At 45.6% G+C, this 24,784-nt stretch overlaps 1 protein-coding gene across 2 annotated transcripts in view; it reads left to right on the top strand.

Moving 5' to 3' along the window:
• The first annotated feature begins 1,482 nt into the window (after nt 1-1,482).
• Nucleotides 1,483-24,784, top strand: part of LVRN (laeverin) — a 231,051-nt gene continuing 207,749 nt past the window's right edge. The window contains exon 1 of one of the 2 annotated variants that reach the window (XM_077462242.1): nt 1,483-2,323. In XM_077462242.1, the coding sequence (XP_077318368.1) occupies nt 1,695-2,323 (629 nt within the window). In that variant the 5' untranslated portion in view covers nt 1,483-1,694. The remainder of the gene's footprint in view (nt 2,324-24,784) is intronic. The other variant, XM_077462241.1, reaches the window with a different exon arrangement.

Genomic DNA, 24,784 nt, shown 5'->3' with positions numbered 1-24,784 from the left:
CAGACATTTTCCGTCGGAATGTCCGACAGTGTGTACGGGGGCTAACGCTGCTTTTTTGCAATCCAAAAGATTGGGGGATCAACTCGCAGAAAACCCTGCATAAAGGAGGGGTCTTCTGACAAGTACATTCATTTTATCTACTTGAGGCATTCTAAATGAATTTCACAGCTGTTTTTCTGCAGCCAACTTTTCTCACCACTGTGGGTCCCTAGTGCCACCATATCTAGATAGATAGATAGATAGATAGATAGATAGATAGATAGATAGACAGTAATACCTTGGATTAGGAGGATAATTCGTTGCAGAACCATGCTTGCAATCCAAAGCACTCGTATATCAAAGCGAATTTCCCCATAAGAAATCATGGAAACTCAGACGATTCTTTCCACAACCACTGCTTCTGTGTGCAGTACTGTATGTGGCCAGAGGTGCGGGGGCGCTGGTGATGCTTGGGAACTGTTAGCACTTTCCGGTGCACCAGTGCACATTACGCCCGTCCCATCCAGCTGGGAGTGTCTCCGAGCGTCTCCGAGTTCTACAGCTCCCCTGGACCTCTGGCCACATACAGTAATACATACACCAGTGGCTTGAGTCCTGCACCACTTGTGAGACAGCGCTTGCAAATAAAGTCAGGATTAAAAAAATATATATAGCTCGACTTGCAAAACACTTATATATATATATATATATATATATATATGGAATACATCCAATGAAAGTACAATGGTTTCTGACCACTGTACATAAATGCATGTTTACAAGCGCTCGGGCGTTTTATTTTTAGCATAAAAACTATTCTTCAGAATGCATCTTTGGAGGGGTTTTTTCTGCCTCCAAACTCCTGAAAATGCCTGTAAAGTGCATGATAAATATCTAACACAAAGGGGAGCCAGAGAAAAAAAAAAGCTCAAATGCCTGTAGAAGCAGCTTTTCTTTTTTTTTAAGCTGCAGTGTGCATAGGTGCCCCCACTCTGGATAAAGGAGCACAGGAGCACCTTTGGGCAGCAGCATTGTCAGTCTGGGGAGTGGGGAGTGTTTAATGTACTAGCAGATTTAAATAAACGAAAAAAAAACTGCCACTAATACTTTATATTCAGTTACAACAAATCTTTAATTTTTTTGTTCTTTTTTGGGATAAAGGGTTTACATAATAAATATTAGTTAATGATGGTAAGCACCCCTGTCAGTGGTGCATGGTTTGGCTCATCTCTGTAACGTATACATTCTGTAGGAGAGCTTGTTCTTTTGAAAAAAACTGTCAGAATTATTGAGTGATAACAGAAGAAAAAAAAGCTTAATAAAGAAAACGAATGAAGGAATCACATGTAAGCTGCAATTGAATACATGAATAAATGTTTGATTTGGGGTAGAATGTCTCTTTAAATCAGCGGATCGCTGCCCCCTGGCAGTACCCCAGCCTCTGTCAGTGTGCGGACTGCTGTGTATAATAAAAGTATGAGAACTTCAAAGGAGAATGTCCAGAAGTGAGCGATGAGAGCCCCCTCCTCCATGTGCTGGTTGTAGAGTACATGGGATTGTAGTTCCAGCAGTCAGCCGGTCGGTCGGTCGGTGGGTGCTCCTCTGGTCCTGAGTCGTGCCCAGTGATGGAGGGTGCCCCCTCCTCTGGCACCCAGTGACACACCCAGGCGGGGTATATATCTGCAGACATACAAGGATCGGATGAAGTGTGTGTCATGATGGGACCCAAGGCTTCCTCCGGCTTCTACCTGAGTAGGACCTCGGCTGTGCTCCTGGCTGTGCTCCTGACTGCTCTGCTCCTGGCTCTCATCGTCCTGGCGGCTCTGTATGGCCGGACTATGGGATCCGAGAGAGGAGGACAGTCTGATCCCGAGCTTTCCATCAGCGCTAATATCACCGAATCCCCCTTCTCCGTCACCTTCCCTACAGAGCCCCCCGGACCCCCCGGCATGTGGGACCACCCCCGGCTACCCCCTCACCTCTACCCCGTCCACTATGACCTGGAACTGTGGCCGAGGATGGAGCCGGACGGGGAAGGCAAGTATCTCATGTCTGGCCAGGTCACCATCACCGTCCGCTGTGTGTCCGACACCGACACCATACTACTACACTGCTACAAACTCAATGTCACCCGGGTACTCATCACCTCCATAGAGGAGAGCGAGGGGGACATCCCCGTCACCAAGCTCTGGTACTCCTCCCGACACCAATACCTGGTCCTACACCTGGACACAGCGCTACTACAGGGGCGCAACTACTCCTTACACCTGGACTACACAGGAACCCTCAGCGATGACTACTCAGGACTCTTCATCTCTCACTACAGGGACCTGGAGCAGGACAGGTAAGTCGGCATACTACTCCTACTTCTACCCACCATAGAAGGGGCATTGGGGAACCTACAATCTAGCAGATAATCAGTCCTAAGGGGCTCATGCATGTTGGGCACCTTTTTTTAGCATGCCTTGGCATGCATTTTACATTGTTTTTGTTTTTTTCTATTTTGCCTTGCAGTGCGTGGTGTTTAAATAATGAAGGTCCCTCGCGCTAAATATGTAGTGACTCTAGGTAATTGCAGTAATTGCACTAATACTAGTGATTTGTTGTGTAGGATAATTGCGGTTTGCACAGCATTTGCATTTCCCACAGGATTTTTGCATTATTGCACAATTTATTGCTTTTTTGCACAGTATTTGTCGCACATCATTCGTTTGCACATATTTGCCTTTTGCACCAATCAGTGATTTATTTGACCATTCAGTTATATGTAGTTGCGCTGATCTATTTTATTTTATTTTTATTCACACAAGTGTGTGGTGTTTATTATTATTATTATTATAATAGAGGATTTATATAGTGTCAACAGTTTGCGCAGCACTTTATGAAATGTTTATGTGCATTTGCATACATATGAATGTGTTGTGTTGAAAGATAATACTTTTTTCAACACTGAGCAAATGCAACACAACCCTGGTATGACCTGCATTCATAGGAAACCTTTTTTTTTTTTTTGGCTGCCATGCGTTAACAAAGTGTTTACAAACACACCCAGTACATCCAGGGCCCCGACGCAAGGTTTTTGATACCCTAGGACAGTGATAGTGAACCTTGGCACCCCAGATGTTTTGGAACTACATTTCCCATGATACTCAACTACTCTGTAGAGTGCTTGAGCATCATGGGAAATGTAGTTCCAAAACTTCTGGGGTGCCAAGGTTCCCCATCAATGCTAGGCGAAGCCTCATTTTGTCAACCCCCTTGGCTCCACCCCTGACCCCACCCCCTTTGGCCTTCCCATGTATACCCCACCTGTTTAATGAAGCTTCCATCAAATGCAGCCTCACCAGCGCCCATTAAATGCAGCCTCACCAACCAGTGACCATCAATGAAAGTTTGATTGTTTACATTCATTCAGGAGACGGGACACAGACACAGTCATCTACGGCCGCTGCGACTCTGACACTATGAGGCTGATTTACTAAAAGTGGAGGGTGCAGAATCTGGTGCAGCCTTGCATAGAAATCAGCTTCCAGGTTTTTTGTGAAAGTATAACCGAAAACAAGCTGAAGATAGAAGCTGATTGGCTACCATGTACAGCCGCACCAGATTCCGCACTCTCCAGCTTTAGTAAATCTCCCCCAGAGCAGCGGCTGCCTGCTTATGCTGAGACTTAGTTGCTTGCTGCAGAGAGAAGAGCGTAGGAACACCAGTGGCCGGGCGCCCAAGGCAGCAGTGCACCCTAGGCAGTTGCCTAGTTTGCCTAGTGGTAGCTCCGGCCCTGAGTACATCTGGTATAAATTAACCCTTAAGCCCCATACACACTATTAGATTTTCTGCAGATTTTTGCCTTCAGATTTACCAAAACCATATAATATGAGGTCAAACCTTAAGAGTTTCAATTTGTATGCAACCAGGCAGGCCCTTCTACTACATGGTTTTGGTAAATCTGAAGACAAAAATCTTCAGAAAATCTAATACTGTATATGGGGCTTTAGTGTCGGTTCACACAAGGGCAGCTTCAAAGCCGTCCGACTATGAAGCCACCCCGTGCAGCGTGACTTCAGTGTGGCTTGCAAAAATGACTTCTGTATAGAAGTCAATGCAAGCTGCTCCAAAGTCTCCCCAAAGTAGTACAGGAACCTTTTTCTAAGTTGGAGCGACTTGAGTCGCTCCTATTAGAGCGGTTCCATTGCAATGCATAGAGCGCGACTTGTCAGGTGGCTAAGTCGCCTGACAGGTCGCCCCTGTGTGAAATGGCATTTAGGCTCCATTTACACCAAAGTCATATGACTTGGATACAGCTTTGACTTTGACTAATGACAATGGACAACTGTTGCATGTACAACATTCATTGCAGTCTATGGCACTCAAGTCGCATGAAAGTAGTGCAGGAACAATTTTAAAATTACTGTTGCTGATACACCGCTCCTTCAGCGCCCCGAAGATGCTACTTGTAGGACATTTTTTAACGTCCTGGCAGCACAGCACCCCAGTGTGGAAGCACCCGGGCTCTCACACTGGGACTGCAGGGGAGGTGGTTTTCAGGCACTTTGCAGGCACTATTTTTAGTCCAAAAGCACCTGAAAAACGCCCCAGTGTGAAAAGGGTCTAAATGCCGCGTACACACGAGTGGACTTTTCGACGGACTAGGTCCAACGGTCTTTCCGACGGACTTTCGGTGCAGTTACGACGGACTTTCCGAATGAACTGAAATGAAATGGACTTGGCCACACACAATCACACCAAGGTCCGACGGATTCTAACGTGATGATGTACAACCGGACTAGAATAAGGAATTTCATAGCCAGTAGCCAATAGCTGCCCTAGCGTCGGTTTTCGTCCGGCGGACTAGCATACACACGAGCTGACTTCTCAGTAGGAACTGGGTCCGGCGGAGTGCCATCAAAAAAATGTAAAACATGTTCTATTTCTAAAGTCCGTCATATTTTTGGACAGCAAAGGTTCGATGGAACCCACACACGATCGAATTGTCCGCCGGATTCGTTCCGTCTGACCTTTGCTGTTGAAAAGTCCTGCCGTGTGTACGCGGCATCACTGTTGTCAGAGGAGGGGGAGAGATGGAGGAAGAGCAGAACTACCCTTTTGGGTGAACTTCTGCTTTAACCACTTGCTGGACTTACTTTACAGGGAGTACGTCCATGGTTGTCCTCCTGTGACCACGCTGTCTGTTGTTCGGACACAGCTGATCACAGATCGTGGTAAAGGGCCAATCACACCTTTACCAAGTGATCAGCTGTGCCCAATGATAGCTGATCATGATGCAAACACAAGTCAGTTATTGGCTTTCCTCACGCTGATAACCGGCTTGTGAAAAGAACATCTACACGAATAATCAGGGCACTGATTATCAGTGCAGTCTCAACAGTGCCCATCAGTGCTGCTAATCAGTGCCCACCAGTGCTGCCAATCAGTTCTGCCAATCACTACCCACCAGTGCTGTCAATCAGTGCCCATTAGTGCCGCCTACCAGTGCCTACCTATGCCCGTCAGTGCCACCTATCAGTGCCACCAACCAGTGCCTCCTCATTAGTGCCCACCAGTGCCGCCTCATCAGTGCCCATCGTTGCAGACTATCAGTGCCCATCAGTGTAGCCTTATCAGGGCATATCAGTGATGGAGAAAAAGTACCTGTTTTTGTAACAAACTATGAAGAACTTGTTTTTTTCCCAAAATTTTCTGGCCTTTTTTCGTTGTTTAGCAAAAAATAAAAAACCCAGTGGTGATTAAATACCACCAAAAAACAGGTTTAACCTTAAATTACGTAGAGGGTTCCTTACAGTAAGGAACCGTCTACGTAGTTTAAGGTTAAACCTCTTTTCTTCTAATTTTTGTGAGTGGCCTTGTGTCTTGTTAAACTCCCTTCCACAAATTTTTTTTATCTCTATTGTGGGGTCACCAGTACGGAATTTGTAAATTCAAATCATATCCCCTCTCAAGCGTCTCTTCTCCAGAGAGAATAAGTTCAGTGCTCGCAACCTTTCCTCATAACTAATATCCTCCAGACCCTTTATCAGCTTTGTTGCCCTTCTTTGTACTCGCTCCATTTCCAGTACATCCTTCCTGAGGACTGGTGCCCAGAACTGGACAGCATACTCTAGGTGCAGCTGGACCAGAGTCTTGTGGAGCGGGAGACATATCGTTTTATCACTGTTGTTAATCCCTTTTTTAATGCATGCCAATATTCTGTTTGCTTTGTTAGCAGCAGCTTGGCATTGCATGCCATTGCTGAGCCTATCATCTACTAGGATCCCCAGGTCTTTTTCCATCCTAGATTCCCCCAGAGGTTCTCCCCCCAGTGTATAGATTGCATTCATATTTTTGCCACCTAAATGCATTATTTTACATTTTTCTACATTGAACCTCATTTGCCATGTAGTTATCCACCCCATTTATTTGTTCATACCTTCTTGCAAGGTTTCCACATCCTGCAGAGAAGTTATCACCCTGCTTAGCTTAGTGTCGTCTGCAAATACAGAGATTGAACTTTTTACCCCATCCTCCAGGTAATTTATGAACAAATTAAATAGAATTGGTCCCAACACAGAACCTGGGGGACCCCACTACCCACCCCTGACCATTCCGAGTACTCCCCATTTATCACCACTCTCTGAACTCGCCCTTGTAGCCAGTTTTCAATCCATGTACTCACCCTATGGTCCATGCCAACGGACCTTATTTTGTACAGAAAAGTTTATGGGGAACTGTGTCAAATGCTTTTGCAAAATCCAGATACACCCCATCTAGTGGCCTTCCATTATCTAGATGGCAACTCACCTCCTCATAGAAGGTTAGTAGATTGGTTTGGCAAAAACGATTCTTCATGAATCCATGCTGATTACTGCTAATGATACCGTTCTCATTACTAAAATCTTGTATATAGTCCTTTTAATTTAAATACGGTAAATTCCTTAACAGCCACAAAGGATGCAAATCCACTTTGTGTGCACTTAATGCCTTTGCAACCCAGTTATTACCTTTTAAAATAGCAGTGAAATCATCGCTGTGCCGCATATAGCCTGTGCAGAGATGTGGGAGGGGCTTGACAGGCTCCACCCACTACATGCTGCCTGCAGAAAACTACAGGAGGGGACTGAGACAAGACCAGTCACAAGGAATAGGAGCACCAGTGACCAGGCTTTACTATAGGAAGTTCCTGCACAAAATACAACAGAATTTGGAAGAATACACATTACTCTTGTATTTAGACAAGATTTGCTTGCCTTCTCTTGGAGTTCAGATTTAAATACAGGTGTACATTTCTATTCTGCATTAAATATTCACTCATGTTCGTACCGCAGACATTTGAATCAATTTATATGTGAAATGAACCTGTGCTTCACCCATGCAGGGCAAGGTACCAGGTCCATTTGTGCCCCCTACAAAGCTGCACACATCTTCCTTTATTTTCCACACTGCTTTGTTTGACCTGCCAGCAGGGAAGGGAGGATTACAATTAACACCTAAGGCTCCTTTTACATGGGCGATCCGAACGATGGTCCTATTCCCCATCTGTCTGGCAGATCAGATGGCATTGGATGGAAACAGACACGCAATTGCCCCCACTCGATTGCTCCATAAAGGAGAGTGGAATTGTGTCCGTGTCCACTCTGCATAGTGGAGCAGACACAGACCTGTCATCCGCCTGCTCAGCAGGGAACAGCGGATAGATCCCCTGCAGAGCTAGCTGATTTCGCTTCATGGAGGTGCCTGTGTGAAAGGGGCCTTAGGACTCTCTCATCACGCATGGGAAAAATACAGGTTTGCTCTAGACCCCCTTTAGACCCTTGCAGTTGCCAACTAATGGCAGAAACCCAAAAATCAGACTGGCAACATTTCTTGAATGCAGCACATCACAACTTAAGGCATATAGGTTGTGGTGCTCTGCAGTGCAGAATTGTTGGCACCTACTGTACCTTTGTGTTGGGTTACTGCGCATTACCAAGTACTTTGTAATAATGCGCAGTGACATGTTCTTGCATTTTACAAAATATTACCACAAGGCATAAGTCTGAAGAGGCCTTGGAAGTGTATGTATAGTAGGGAAGGATCAAGTTTTTATTGATGTTTTTATCTCCTTTGAGAAGATTTAAGCGGAGTTCTTTTTTTTTTTAAAGTTAGCAGCTAAAAATACTGCAGCTGCTGACTTTTAAAATAAGGGCACTTACCTGTCCAGCGCACCCGCGATGTCGGCATCCGAAAGTGGCCCATCCCTCGGCTCTCGGGTGGAGGCGCTGCCATCTTCGGTAAGGGAATCCCTACCACGTATGCCCGAGTCACGAAGCGCAATGACACTGATCCCTGCTGTCTTCTGGGACCTGTGTGTCTCCCAGACAGTAGGGGGGAAGGAGAAGGCTTGGTAAGTGGCGTAGATACCCGCGGGTGGTCGGAAAGGTGCCAAATGTGACACCAGAGGGGGGGGAGGATTCTGAAAAGTGGCAGTTCCATTTTTGGGTGGAACTCCACTTTAAGGTCAGTTCACGCAACAAAAACACACTCCAGATCCATGCTGGTTGCGTTTCTGAATGCGCGTTTTTAATGCATTTAAAAAAAAAATTACAGTTGTCTACATGTCCCGGACAAGAAATGAAGGGAAATCTCCCCAGCAGCAACAAAGCAAAAAAAATAAATCAAAAACCATAACTGGATTTATCCCTTCCCTACTGCATCCAAAATATTATAAACGTTAAAAAAGTTATGGCTATACACTTAAACTTGTTATCATTTAAGTTGAGGCTCCTTCCTACAGCCATCCAGTGCATTTCATTTTTGTTTGATTTACAAAAAAAAGCTCAGTGGAATTTCATAGAATGCCCACAGTAATGTGTGTTAAATGAGAAGCACATGTAGGCCATGCTGGCTGTTATCAGGGAGGGCTGACCCAGTGCTTGGATGTAGCCAAAAGTTTGAAGCAGATGTGCAGAGGAGACAGAGGACGGGTGAATGCTGAAATTACAAAGCAGAAGTTTATATAATTGCACAATACAAGCCAGAAAGTCAGACAGCATAATACAGATTGATGAGTAATGAGTAAATGCTCTAATTCCTCTACGTGCCGCATCTTTGATCAGCAGAATACATGATTGAAGCTTTGCAACAGTTAGGCTCCATTCACACTAATGTGTTTTTTGATGTAATTTGCATTTTGCAGAAATGCAGGGAAATTTTTTAACATGGGTTCATATGGAACACGTTCACATCAATGCATTTTTGTGCCTCTGCGTTTTTGGAAAGGGTTAGGGACCTTTTTCCTGCAAAATGCAGCATTTTCATTTAATAGACCTCAATGGCCCCACATCCAAAACCCAAGTACTATGTTTTTTACCATGATCTTGCCGCAATTTGCAGTTTTTTTCACTGTAAAAAAAATCAGCGTGGGTCTCCTCTCCTCCCCCCCCCCCCCCCCGGTTCCTACCAGGCCCTTGGGTCTAGTATGGCTTTGGAGGGGACCCTCCCTTGCCAAAATGAAAAAAAAATGGCATGGGGGCACCCAAAATCCATACCAGACCCTTATCCGAGCATGCAGCCCAGCAGGTCAGGGAAGGGAGGTGATGAGCGAGCGTGGGGGGTGGGTGCTTTGGGGCGGCTCTGCGATATTGATGGGGACAAGGGCCTCTTCCTGACAACCCTTGCCCGGTGGTTGTCGGGGTCTGTGGGCAGAGAGATTATCAGAATCTGGAAGACCCCACCCCCCCATGTGAATGGGTATCGGGTACATTGTACCCCTACCCATAGACCAAAAAAAGTAGTCTAGTGTGACAAAGGGCAATAGACAGTTTTTGACAAGTCCTTTATTAAAAATGTCTTCTTCCTGCTCAGAGCTTCTTCTTCTTCCGGTCTTATCCTTCTTCCTCCAGTCTTTTTCTTCTCCCGCTTCTTCTTCCGGTCTTCTTCTTTCTCCTGTTCTTCTTCCTCCGCAGCTGCTCCCCCAGACAACCGTCCCCGATACTGCGTCCCTCTGATCTGTCCGTGCCGATGTCAAGCATTTCTTAGATAACTATGGGGCGTGGCTATCGGATGATGTCATCCGGAGGCCACAACCCTTCGCGACGTCGCGGACACATCATGCTCTGGGCGGTGACGTCACAAGGTGGCGGGGCCTCCAGATGACGTCATCCCATGGCCAGGCCCCAAAATTATCTAAGAAATGCTTGACATCAGCGCAGACAGATCAGCGGGACGGCGGCAGAGGAAGAAATAAGACAGGAGAAAGAAGAAGTGGGAGAAGAAGAAGACCGGAGGAAGAAGCGAGAGAAGCCTGGAGGAGGAAGAAGACATTTTTAATAAAGGACTTGTCAAAAACTGTCTTTTGTTACACTACACTACTTTTTTTGGCTGAATGGGTAGGAGTACAATGTACCCAATACCCATTCACATGGGGGGGGGCTAGATCTGGGGGACACCTTTCTTAAAGGGGGCTTCCAGATTCCGATAAGCTCCCCGCCTGCAGACTCCAACAACCACTGGGCAAGTGTTGTCGGGAAGAGGCCCTTGTCCCCATCAACATGGGGGCAAGGTGCTTTGGGGTGGGGGGCGCAGAGCTCCCACCCCCCATGTTGAGGGCATGTGGTCTGGTATGGTTCAGAAGGGGGGAGCGCTCGCTTGTCCCCTCCCTTTCCTGACCTGCCAGGCTGCATGCTTGGATAAAGGTCTGGTATGGATTTTGGGGGCCCCACACCATTGGACCTGGGGGGAGGGGGCATGCTGTTTCCTTTCACCATTTTTTTTAGCCAGCAATTTGTTTTTTTTTCCTTCAGCTGTCAGCAGGGAAGCCCAATGACAGCTGATTACTCAAAACTCAAACAGTTCACATAAACACTGCTTAGGCACACGGTTAACCCTTTTCTCGCCGCTGATGTTAACCCCTTTCCAGCCAGTGTCATTAGTACATTGGCAGTGCATACTTTTAGCACTAATCACTGTATTAGTGTCACTGATTCCCCAAAAGTGTCAGTTAGTGTCAGAATGTCCGCTGCAATATCGCAGTGCCCCTAAAAGCCGCGAATCACCGCCATTACTAGTAATAAAAAATAAAAAACAATCAATATACGCTTATTGGGATTTTTTACCAAAAATATGTAGCATAATACATATTGGCCTAAACTTATGAAGAAATAATTTTTTTTATTATTGGATATGTTTTATACTAGATAGTAAAAAATATCGTTTTTTTGTTTTGTTTTTTCAAAATTGTCAGGCTTTTTTTGTTTATAGCTCAAAAATTAAAAAACGCAGAGGTGATTAAATACCACCAAAAGAAAGCTCTATTTGTGTAAAAAAAAAAGCGAATGCATTTTATTTGGGTTCATCGTCACATGACCGCACAATTGTCAGTTAAAATAATGCAGTGCCGTATCAAAAAAAATGGCCTGGCCTTTGGGGGTAAATCTACTGGAGGTCAAGTGGTTAAGACATTCTGTTTTAGCGTGTGGGCTGGTGTCCACTGTGTAGTGGCAGTGAAGGGCGGTGTCTTGCATTGTTACAATGTTAGGCACTTTTTACCTTTTTTAAATATTATTGAAATGTTACCAATTAAATTTCATAAACTCCTGTGCACCAAAGTGAAGTTGTGACTTCAGGGGAGCTGTGGAAGAGTGCAACAGATCTACATTTTTACACAACTCACTGCTACCCCCTTCAAGGCAATGTTGTGGTATGAACAGGGTACATGCAAAACAAGAGTAAGCCTATGTCGAGCTGTGCAGATTAATGCAGATCACAACACATGGTGTGAACGAGTTTATAGTGTCACTTGAGTGACAGCTTTTAGTCTCGTGGGGCTGCTGACATCGCATTCAAGATGGCGGCACCTATCATTGCTCTCCAGCATCTCAGATGTCTACACAGTGTAAACTTTTACAGGTAAAAACGCATAAAATATGTTAAATGCACACATGACATTTTGGGAAGATCTTTGAATGGTGTGGCAAAAGGGTCTCTTGAAGTCTTCAGTAAAGGTGCATAATCCCTTATTTACACATAAACCTAGAGTTTTTTGTTGCAAACTGTAGTCTTTTTTTTGTGTGTGTGTTGGTCCAAAACTGTTCAATAATGCAAGGAACAGAATGGGTCCCATGACTTCTAACCAACAGCCAGTCGGCTTGCATCAGCTCCCACGGAGTTCTGAAATATGAGAGAGGCCAACTGGTGCAAATTAAAACCTAAACAATGTGAACACTCATCACAATTAAACAAACTTAACACACCCGTTATAACCACATCATTTAAACATAGTTTCACCGCATTTGTACAGACAGCTTTCTAAAATGCAGTAACAGTCATTTCACAGAAACCAAATACAAACCACAGGCAAATACCAAGACTCCTGGATGAAGGAAAAGGCAGAACACACATTCCGTTATCTAGATGAGATTGTTGACCTAATTCAGAAGACACTTGTATTTTGTCTATACAGTATCTCACAAAAGTGAGTACACCCGTCACATTTATGTAAATATTTTATTACATCTTTTCCTGTGACAACACTGATGAAATGACATTTTGCTACAATGTAAAGTAGTGAGTGTACAGCTTGTATAACACTGTAAATTTGCTGTCCCCTTAAAATAACTCAACACACAGCCATTAATGTCTAAACCACTGGCAATAAAAGTGAGTACACCCCTAAGTGAAAATGTCCAAATTGGACCCAAAGTTTCAATATTTTGTGTGGCCACCATTATTTTCCAGCACTGCGTTAACCCTCTTGGGCATGTAGTTCACCGGAGCTTCACAGGTTACATCATGGAACTGGTGGATGTTAGAGACCTTGCGCTCCTCCACCTTCCGTTTGAGGATGCCCCACAGATGCTCAATAGGGTTTAGTTCTGGAGACATGCTTGGCCAGTCTATCACCTTTACCCTGATCTTCTTTAGAAAGGCAGTGGTCATCTTGGAGGTGTATTTGGGGTTGTTATATGTTGGAATACTGCCCTGCGACCCAATCTCCGAAGGAAGGGGATCTAGCTCTGCTTCATTATATCACAGTACATGTTGGCATTCATGGTCCCCTCAACGAACTGTAGCTCCCTAGTGCCGGCAGCACTCATGCAGCCCCAGACCATGACACTCCCACCACCATGCTTGATTGTAGACAAGACACACTTGTCTTTGTACTCCTCACCTGGTTGCCGCCACACACGCTTGACACCATCTGAACAAAATACGTTTATCTTGGTCTCATCGGACCACAGGACATGGTTCCAGTAATCAATGTCCTTAGTCTGCATTTCTTCAGCAAACTGTTTGCAGGCTTTCTTGTGCATAATTTTTAGAGTAGGCTTACTTCTGGGACGACAGCTATGCAGACCAATTTGATGCAGTGTGCTGCGTATGGTCTGAGCACTGACAGGCTGACCCCCCACCCCTTCAACCTCTGCAGCAATGCTGGCAGCACTCTTACGTCTATTTCCCAAAGAAAACCTCTGCATATGACGCTGAACAGGTGCACTCAACTTCTTTGGTCGACCATGGTGAGGCCTGTTCTGAGTGGAACCTGTTCTGTTAAATCGTTGAATGGTCTTGGCACCATGCTGCAGCTTAGTTTTAGGGTCTTGGCAGTCTTCTTATAACCTAGGCCATCTTTATGTAGAGCAACAATTCTTTTTTTCAGATCCTCAGAGTTCTTTGCCATGAGGTGCCATCTTGAACTTCCAGTGACCAGTATGAGAGAGTGAGAGCGATAGCACCAAATTTAACACACCTGCTCCCCATTCACACCTGAGACCCTTTAACACGAACAAATCACATGACATTGGGGAGGCAAAATGGGCTCAATTTGGACATTTTCACTTAGGGGGGTACTCACTTTTTTACCAGTGGTTTAGACATTAATGGCTGTGTGTTGAGTTATTTTTAGGGGACAGCAAATTTACATTATTATACAAGCTGTACACTCACTACTTTACATTGTAGCAAAGTGTAATCTCTTCAGTGTTGTCACATGAAAAGATATAATAAAATATTACAGCCTGAAAGATGCTAACAAACTAAGTTCTCACTAAGCTGAGGTTTATGTAGGAAGAGTAGGCTTATAAAAAAATTGAATGTTGCTTATAGCAACAAATAAAAATCCTTATTTTTTTTTGTAAATGGACAGTAGAAATAAAAGTTGTATGCCGATTGGTGGATATGGGTAGAAATATTCTTGTTAGCACAATATTTGTGTACAGTGGCAGCCCGTCCATAGGGGGGTGCCACTGTGCACGAATATTGTGCTAACAATATTCATTGCTTTTGGCCCTTAATATACATGCAGGGGTTTCAATAGAGGTATTTTTCTTTTGTTTTGTTTTTTAGCACATGATTAGAGCCTGAAGCTCTAATTGGCTTCAAAAAAGGGTGGGCTCTGTGCTCAGAGCACTCGCCCTGAGCCCACCCTGTTGTGTGACATTAGTGAATTAATATTCGCTAATGTCTTCCTGTTTCTCCTCCCAGCCAACCAGGAAGCAGCTCCTAAGACCCCATTAGCCTGGAGACAGAAGACCTGATTGGCTGGGAGCAGAAGACAGAGGGGGGACATGAAGAAGATGGATGGGGGAAGCTGCCGCTGACATTGGATTCAAACATGGGGGAAAGCAAGCAAAGCACCGGGGGTGAAGAGCTGAATGGAAAAGGAGGAGAGCCCAGAGTCTGCAGGTAAGGCAGTGTCATCTGGAGATAGCAGCCTAGCCTGCTTTGTTCATTCCATCCATAGACAAAGGAGCAGAGCGACCTCCGCAATGTACATTGTGCACCTGTACAGCGAACAGCTCGCTCTGCTCCTTTGCCAATGCTCCACTCCTCACCCTTCACTCACTCCGCAGGGTAAGTGCAGGGCTGACGGGGGCCTCTCAAGCCAGGGAGGGAAGAAGGGGTCTGTGATCAGGTCCATCTGATGCCTTCCCCCCGACAAATGGAGCATCAGCCACCACTGTTCGTGCATATACCTCTTTTGTACTGTATACATAGGCCAACAAGGCTATATTACATTCTTTATATTTTAGCAGATTTTGCAAAACTTGTACTGTGGCAAAGGGGAGCCACATAATTTCTTATCTGTATATGACAATAACATAAACTATCTGGCTGCTAGAATAATTACTGTAAATACATTTTTATATCTCGTAGTCGACTAGCAGAATGGCCCAGGAACCATTGGGAAATATGTAAAAGCTTTATATGACAGCAGATCATTTTTAATCCTGAAAGCCGCAGTACATGAAATGTTGGCTTTATAAGATACACTTGGTTGTAGCCAGTGATGAGTGTCATAAGCAAGGGTGAATTGTACTGATACATACATATATACCATAGATAAAAAGCAAACAGTATATCTTGTCGGCCCATTTGTTTTATGAATTCTTTTGCCTAAGGATAGATTGTATTTGTTTTATGGAGTTTAACAGAATTCCTTTCTAAACAAAAGCCATTTATAGAGCTTCTAAAGTCACATAATTTGGCTGGGTAAATATAACCAAGTTACTCTTTCACAGTATGAATCTAGGAGTGCTGAAAATGCTAATTGTTTGCTCATTTGTTTTAGAGTGTAAAGAGTCTCTTTAGCCCCCCCCACTACAGGGAGATGCTTAAAGCGCATATAAACCCAATGACTATAATTTCATATAAAAATTTAACATGTTTAATGTCCATGTAGATTCATTTTTTAATATTTAAATATTCAGCTCTTCCTGATACAAAACACAATACACTACAGCGCCAACCCCATGGTTATAGGCTATAATTAAGCAACTGATTAAAATAAACAGCTAAGAAAAAATAAAGTCCTATTCCTGGAGGTGTAAGAATGTCAATATTAAAAAGACTGGCTAACACCATAGATGCTTACATAGTTACATAGTAGGTGAGGTTAAAAAAAGACACAAGTCTATCAAGTCCAACCTGTGTGTGTGCTTTTATGTATGTCAGTATTACATTGTATATCCCTGTATGTTGTGGTCTTTAAGGTGCTTATAGCACATATACTTTAATAACACCCCAGTCTTAGTCTGTTGGGTTCAATATTGGATTGGCCCACCCTTTGCAGCTATAACAGCTTCAACTCTTCTGGGAAGGCTGACCACAAGTTTTGGGAGTATGTCTATGGGAATGTTTGGCTATTCTTCCATGAGCGCATTTGTGAGGTCAGGAAGGTCAGAAGGCCTGGCTCGCAGTCTCCACTCTAATTCATCCCAATGGTATTCTATCGTGTTGATGTCAAGACTGTGCAGGTCAGTCAAGGTCCTCCACCCCAAACTTGATCATCCATGTCTTTATGGACCTTGTTTGTGCACCAATGCGCAGTCATGTTGGAATAGGAAGGGGCCATCTGCAAACTGTTCCCACAAAGTTGAGAGCATGAAATTGTTTAAAATGTCTTGGTAAGCTGATGCCTTAAGAGTTCCCTTCACTGGAACTAAGGGGCCAAGCTCAACCCCACACCATAATCTCCCCTCCACCAAATGATTTGGACTAGTGCACAAAGCAAGGTCCATAAAGATATGGATTAGTGAGTTTGGGGTGGAGGAACTTGACTGGCCTGCACAATTTGATAGTCCTGATCTCAACCAAATAGAACACCTTTGGGATGAATTAGAGTGGAGACTGCGAGCCACATCAGTGCCTGACCTCACAAGTGTGCTTCTGAAAGAATAGTCAAACATTCCCATAGACACACTGCTAAACAGGGCTCAAGTCCTGCGAGAACGCATGGGAATGGAGTTCCTGTACTTTTTCCACAACAGGAACTCATTTCCTGTTAGCAGCCGTGTCCTGCAAGACTTTGAAGTATGCACACCAGCAGCTGCCGACACAGCTCACAATAGTAAATGCCGCAAACCTGACCATTGAGGCAGAGGCGGCTCTACGCTTTGTGAGGCCTTAGGCAAATCTTAGACATGAGGCCCCACTCACGCCCATAATGGGAAAAATAATTCAAACATTTTCCTGGACCCCACCCCTAGCAATTTCGCTTCCCATCCCAACATCCCAAAAAACAAATACACATAGACTTATCTAAAAAAAACTTTAATAATGTAAACATAAAGATCTAGTTCACACTCACTGATTTCTCCAGGTTCACTGATTGGTTGCTAGAGGTCACTGCACATCATTACTTCTTACTGATTGGTTGCTAGAAGCTACTGCACATTATTACAGCTCACCGATGGGTTGATAGAGGTTACTGCACATCATTACAGCCTACTCGTTAGTTGCTAGAGGTTACTGCATGCCATTACCGCTTACTCATTGCTAGAAGCTACTGCACATTATTACCGCTCACTGGTGGGTTGCTAGAGGTTACTGCACATTATTACTGTTCACTGATTGGTTGCTATGGGTTACTGCTTATTATTATCACTCACTGTTTTCTCACTGGGTGGCAGGGCAGTATTAGGGTGTGTGATGCAACTGTTAGATTACAGTTGGTTGGATGACAGGATGTAGTTTTGGGTGATAGTATTGGGGAGAGGCTGAGATCATATCTCCCCTATAATGATAGGGGGTATGGTGATAGGATGCCAGAGGTGGGGTACAGGAGGAATGAAAATAATAATGACAGGAGGTAGGATGGTAGTATGCCAGAGGTGGGGTACAGGGATGATGGGGAATGGGGATGTTGATGACAATAGGCGAGGTGGTAGGATGTCAGCAGTGGGGTACAGGGGGGATGTTTATGAGGTGGGGTGGTAGGCAGCTGACAATGAGGTACAAGGGATGAAGATAATGATGATGATAATGGGGGTAGGGTGGTGGATGCTAGTGGTGGGATACATGGGGGATAAAGATAAGGATGATAACAGGGGTAGGGTGGTGAATGCTAGATTTGAGTTACATGTGGATGATGATGATGACAGGAGGCAGGGTGGTAGGATGTCAGGGTTGGGGTACGGGGGGATGATGACGGCAGAGGGGTGGGGTGGTAAGAAGATGGCAATGGAGTACCAGGAGGGATTAAGATGAGAATAATGACAGGGGACAGTGTGGTACGGAGGGGAGATGATGATGATGTGGAGTGGTAGGCAGGTGACAGTGGGGCTGACAGCTGACAGTGGGGTACAGGAGGAGATGATGTGGGGTGGTAGGCAGCTGACAGTGAGCTTCAGGGGGAGGGGTGATGATGGCGTGGGGTGGTAGGCAGCTGACAGTGGAGTACAGGGAGGGGATGATGATGGTGGTGGGCTGGTAGGCAGCTGACAGTGGGGTACAGGGGGAGATGATGTGGGGTGGTAGGCAGCTGACAGTGGGGTACAGGGGGATGATGATGATGTGGGGTGGTAGCCAGCTGACAGTGGGGTACAGGGGGGAGATGATGATGATGTGGGGTGGTAGGCAGCTGACAGTGGGGTACAGGGAGGAATGATGGGGGGTGGTAGGCAGCTGACAGTGGGGTACAGGGGAGGATGATGATAATGACGTGGGGTGGTAGGTAGCTGAGGGTGGGGTACAGGGGGGGAGGATGATGATGTGGGGTGGTAGGCAGCTGACAGTGGGGTACAGGGGGAGATTATGATGATGTGGGGTGGTAGGCAGCTGACAGTGGGGTGCAGGGGGGTGATAACATGGGGTGGTAGGCAGCTGACAGTGGGGTACAGGGGGAGATGATGTGGGGTGGTAGGCAGCTGACAGTGGGGTACAGGGGGGATGATGTGGGGTGGTAGCCAGCTGACAGTGGGGTACAGGGGGGAGATGATGATGATGTGGGGTGGTAGGCAGCTGACAGTGGGGTACAGGGAGGAATGATGGGGGGTGGTAGGCAGCTGACAGTGGGGTACAGGGGAGGATGATGATGATGACGTGGGGTGGTAGGTAGCTGAGGGTGGGGTACAGGGGGGGAGGATGATGATGTGGGGTGGTAGGCAGCTGACAGTGGGGTACAGGGGGAGATTATGATGATGTGGGGTGGTAGGCAGCTGACAGTGGGGTGCAGGGGGGTGATAACATGGGGTGGTAGGCAGCTGACAGTGGGGTGCAGGGGGTATGATGATGACGTGGGGTGGTAGGCAGCTGACAGTGGGGTACAGGGGGAGATGATGATGACGTGGGGTGGTAGGCAGCTGACAGTGGGGTACAGGGGAGATGATGATGATGTGGGGTGGTAGGTAGCTGACAGTGGGGTACAGGGGGGTGATGATGACCTGGGGTGGTAGGCAGCTGAGAGTGGGGTACAGGGGGGATGATGATGATGTGGGGTGGTAGGCAGCTGACAGTGGGGTACAGGGAGGGGATGATGACGTGGGGTGGTAGGCAGCTAGCAGTGGGGTACAGGGGAGAGGATGATGATGTGGGGTGGTAGGTAGCTGACAGTGGGGTACAGGGGGGGTGATGATGACGTGGGGTGGTAGGCAGCTGACAGTGGGGTACAGGGGGGATGATGATGATGTGGGGTGGTAGGCAGCTGACAGTGGGGTACAGGGAGGGGATGATGTGGGGTGGTAGGCAGCTGAGAGTGGGGTACAGGGAGGGGATGATGATGACGTGGGGTGGTAGGCAGCTGAGAGTGAGGTACGGGGGGGAGATAATGATGATGTGGGGTGGTGGGCAGCTGACAGTGGGGTACAGGGAGGGGATGATGATGACGTGGGGTGGTAGGCAGCTAGCAGTGGGGTACAGCAGAGATGATGGTAAGGTGGGTGGTGGGATGCCAGGAACAGGGAGATGAGGAGGATAATGATGATAGCATGGGGTCAGTAAGTGGCATTATATGCCGGATTGCATGCACATCATCACTCAGAGCAGTGTGTGAGGTTACAGGGGCGGAAGACAGTGGTAATTCTCGGGGGGGGGGGGCCCTCAGTCAGTAGCTGATGTCACAGGTCGGGATATGTCAGTGTCGGGCACCAGGGCAGGACTGTACCTTTGAGGCTGTTAGTTGAAGACTGGCTCCTGGATGATCGCCGGACGTCAACTCTGACAGGTCCTTTTCCATGTCAGATTGTCCACCTTGCAGAGGAGATCAGGGAGCCGGGGGAGCTGCTGAGCTGCTCAGCCACTGCAGGAGATGAGTACATGGCTCCACCCACTGACCCTCCGACCCCGGGCAGTGGTCAATGAAAGTCCACCCCTGGGTGGGAAAAACAAGTTGTGGCCCCGGATGCAAGTCGGGGACAATGATCGAGGGACACGCGTGTTAGGTATATTAGACGGCCGCTAGGCCCCTGCGAGTGCGAGGCCTTAGGCGGCCACCTTATTTGCCTAATTAGAGAGCCGCCTCTGCATTGAGGCATTGCCAGTAGGGGGCCCCATGACAGCTTCCACTTCGATCTACCTGTCAGTCACAGCTAGCTGACAGGTAGATCAGGTTTAAGTCTAGCTGACGGGTATATCAGGTCTAGGTCTAGCTGACGGGTAGATCAGCTCTTCTGCTCACAGGACATGCAGGGAGAGAGGTGAGCTGAGGGAGGAACATCAGTTTGGGGTGGCAAGCTGAGCACAATACCTGGCAAAGTTTAATGCCAGGAGGGACGTTTATGTGGAAATATGTGAAGGATTGGAATAGCAGCGAGTGTGTGTTGGAGCCCTGCAGAGTTTGCAGCCCCCCCCCAAGCTAACATACATGTCCTAAGCAGGAACACATCACTATCTCCCCAGCATTCTGTCCAGATAATGTGCAGTTAATTTATGACCTTTCTGTTTAACCCTGTGTTATCATAACTCTGTTCAATAAAAAGTGTAAACTCACCACATAAACACTCTATATACAAAAGAAAATTCCCCAATAAAGATCAGAACACGGTGTTCACATTTGCATGGAAGCACAATTGAATGAATGCTGATTATTCAGAGAATTACCATATTTATGTTTATTGAGGATTGTTTTTTTTATGTACTAACAGTTAAGCTTCATACACACAATACGAAAACTGAATGAAAAATACCACTTTTGAAGTGTTTGTGCATATGAGCGTATAATTTATTTTTATTTTTTTGGTGGGGGAATGGATCTTGGGTGGGAGTTCCCACACTTTTTTCCCCAGGACTTGACCCCTGCTCCTAAACCTTGTGGACAGTCTTCCCAGAAGACTTGAAGCTGTTATAGCTGCAAAGGGTTGGCCAACTCAGTATTGAACCCTATGGACTAAGACTGGGATGCCATTAAAGTTCATGTGCATGTTAAGGCAGATGTTCCAATACTTTTGGTAATATAGTGTATGTCAATTTTTTTTTTTTTTTTTACACAAAAGTGAAGTTATGACCAGCCTCATCTGATAGCCTTTACATATATGTGCAATCAGATAACTTTCTCTGTACTTTTCTCTGAATGGTTCCTTTGAACTCCCCAGGCACAGCTGTAGAAAAAAGTTACGTCAGATCAAGAGATGATAGATCTTTACTCTTAGTTAACTTTAGTGAAGCTAAGCAAACAATCCACAAAAAAAGCACATGTGCCCTAATAAAAAATAATAGGTGTTGCATAGCTAGACAGACACCTCTTTATACAGAGCTTATAATTAATTGGCCTCCTATGAATAAATTAGTCCCGTAACATACATCTGAAAAAATAACACATTTATTTATTCTGCATCTTTTTTACCGTTACAAAGATGACAATCGCTTTAACAAAATTTTATTCTGAGACTGGTGCTAGCTAGCAAGAGGAAAAAAAAACTCCAGTATAAATATAGCTATGTGCATTTTAAAAGCTGAAGTGAAATAGGCTTGAACTTCCAGTTCCTGTGTCAGTTATATATTTGAATCCGATAATATATCTGAGTGGTCTCTATTACATTGTTCATTTAAACCTTTTTGCTTTAAGTATATGTTATTGTTATATACACATAGTGGCTGATTTCCAAAAGCCGTGCGCCATCAGTAGAGGCGATGCACATTTTCATATTTACTAAACGGTGCACCGGGAACAGAGCGCAAATCCTTGGTTTACTATAGCGATATTGGCGCACGGGAAAATACAATCAGTGCGCCACTATGTATTCAAAATATATAGCATATACACTTCCTTAAACAGACACAATGTGAAATATACTATATTGACAGCGCTAAGTATAATTACGAAAAAAAGGAGAAATACAGAGTTCATAGACTCAAAAAAATATAGTCCCAACAAGGTGTAAAGTCCTCAAGGTGCAGATAGGAACAGTTAACTCAAATGTTCAAAAGAGGAAAGGAATTAAGGTCCAGCTCCAAGCCATTCACCAAAACCGTCAGTGAAAGAAGAGCTCCACGCACGGTGCCGCTCCCTATGGTAATGCACTTACCACACTTCTAAAGGTTTAAGGCACATCTGATAATAACTGGTTACTAGGATCTCCTCAATAGTACCACTGAAATCCAGCGACTCTCCTCCAAACATGAATTCACATATAGGAAAAATCAGAAACACAATCCATAGTGCACACTGATTTTAATGAATAAAAATTCCTCCACACCTTAAAAACATAAGTACACAAACCAGCTAAAAATCTGTCACATAATCAATCGCTTGCAGAGGTCACTGTTTGTCTCACCGCGGTCCGGATTCCTAAGGTGGTAACCGGCCTCCGAAACTGCGATGGATCCCTGGAAGCAAAAACAAACGCTCGCTCTGGAAGGACGTACGGCTGCTCGGTCATGCCCATACGCGTTTCGTCACTACGTCTTCATCTGTGGGCATACTGAGAGCGCTGGGATCAGTGGGGAATATTTGTTGGTAAATATTTTTCAGTGATATTTATATTAGTGCGCCACTATGGACATGGCGCACGGCATCTTCAATTCAATATTAATAGAAGATGGAGGTGCTAATATTGTGGGGTGATGTGCGGAAGTTTGGTAACAACTGCCCAAGTAACAAATATGACCAAAATAGAATGAGTAATTTATTCAGAACAAGCCTGCTGTACCTGCAAGTACGTTTAGAACTGTGTGAGATCAATGTAAGCACTGCACATGCGCAAGCGGCTCTTGAGCACGCTCAAATGCGTTTGTTCAATGCGCATAATCAAAATCGAATGCCACATACACACAACCGAACTTTCCGGCAGACTAGGTCTGACGGTCTTCCCAACGGACTTTCGGCGGAGTTCCGACGGCCTTTCCGAACGAACAGACTTGGCCACACACGAACGGACTAAGTCTGGTCGTAAGTCTGTTAGTTTTGAACGGAATGACGTAAACGGGACTAAACAAGGAAGTTCAATAGCTAGTAGCTTCCCTTGCGTCCTATTTTGCACTTAAGATGGTCATGCACTATGCAATCTAGGCAACTACGATCTCGGTAAAGAGTCTCCGACGGAGACTCTTTACCACGTGATCAGCCGTGTCCAATCATGGCTGATCACAGTGTAAATAGGAAAAGCCGGTGATCGGCTTTTCCTCACTCGCGTCTGTCAGACGTGAGTAGAGGAGAGCCGATTGGCTGCTCCTCTGACAGGGGGGTCTGTGCTGATCGATTATCAGCACAGCCCCCCCCCGAGGATGCCCACACTGGACCACCAGGGACGCCACCAGACCACCAGGGATGCCCAGGACAAGGTATGCCACCCTAGACCACCAGGGTTTCCAGTCAGTGCCACAATGGATGCCAATCAGTGCCCATAATGGATGCCAATCAGTGCCCACAATGGGCATCACTGATTGGCATGCATTATTGATTGGCACTGATTGGCATCCATTAGTACAATATATTATAATACAATGCCGCCTATCAGTTCCCATCTGTGCCGCCTATCAGTGCCCATCAATGCCACCTATCAGTGCCCATCCATGCCCACCTGTGCCGCCTACCCATGCCCACCTGTGCCGACTAACCCATGCCCACCTGTGCCACCTATCCATGCCAATCCGTGCCAGCTATCAGTGCCAATTTGTGCCACCTATCAGTGCCCATCCGTGTCGCCCATCAGTGCCACCCATCAGTGCCGCCTATCAGTGCCACATATCGGTGTCCAACAATGCCACCTCATCAGTGCCACTTCATTGGTGCCACCTCATCGGTGCCCATCAGTGCCGCCTTATCATTGCCCATCAGTGTAACCCCATCAGTGCCCATCAGTGAAGGAGAAAACGTACTTATTTGCAAAGTTTTGAAACTGAAACAAAAAAAAACATTTTTTTTTTCAAAATTTTCTGTATTTTTTTATTTGTTTAGCAAAAAATAAAAACCGCAGAGGTGATCAAATACCACCAAAAGAAAGCTCTATTTGTGGGAAAAAAATGATAAAAATTTCATTTGAGTACAGTGTAGCATGACCGCGCAATTGTCATTCAAAATGCGACAGCGCTGAAAGCTCAAAATTGGTCTGGGCAGGAAGGTGTTTAAGTACCCGGTATTGAAGTGGTTAAACAATTCATTCAAATTATAGGAAATCAATCAGGCTCTTGCACTTAATATAATTTAAGATCTAACTGATTGCAGTGTATGGTCACCTTTGAAGATCAAGATCTAAAAATATACATTTATTGAGTTTAGAAACACTTCTCTGTTCTTTGTAATGCATTGAAAGATTTGGGTAAAAAAAAGAAAGAAACACATTTCAAAGATATATAAGAAGTGATAGGAATGAGATTAGCATCAAAACGGTTAATTAACTGAGAACACCTACTAATTGCCTAACAAGACACATTGTCAGGGCTGGCTTAGCCCTTCCTCCTCTTGGCTGGCCGCTCAGCTGTCGGCTAATTGCCAGCTCTCTTCTCTCTCTTCAGTTACCAGCTGTTTCCGATGATGCGCGTCTGGTCTTCCAGCTCATTTCTCCTTTGCCTTCACGTTGGTCACATCACTAGTAACCATCTCCTGCTGTTGTTTCAAGACTGGCTTGCTAACATCCCTCCTGGCTTCCATCCTGCTTGCAGTTGCTCTCCGTGGATCCCT

Source organism: Lithobates pipiens, unplaced genomic scaffold (genome assembly GCF_037356315.1).
Source record: "Lithobates pipiens isolate NorthernLeopardFrog02 unplaced genomic scaffold, aLitPip1_a1.2 Scaffold_3, whole genome shotgun sequence".
In the NCBI taxonomy this organism is placed as follows: domain Eukaryota; kingdom Metazoa; phylum Chordata; class Amphibia; order Anura; family Ranidae; genus Lithobates; species Lithobates pipiens.
Note: the sequence above shows the minus strand (reverse complement) of the source record. Positions and strands in the feature narration are given on the sequence as shown.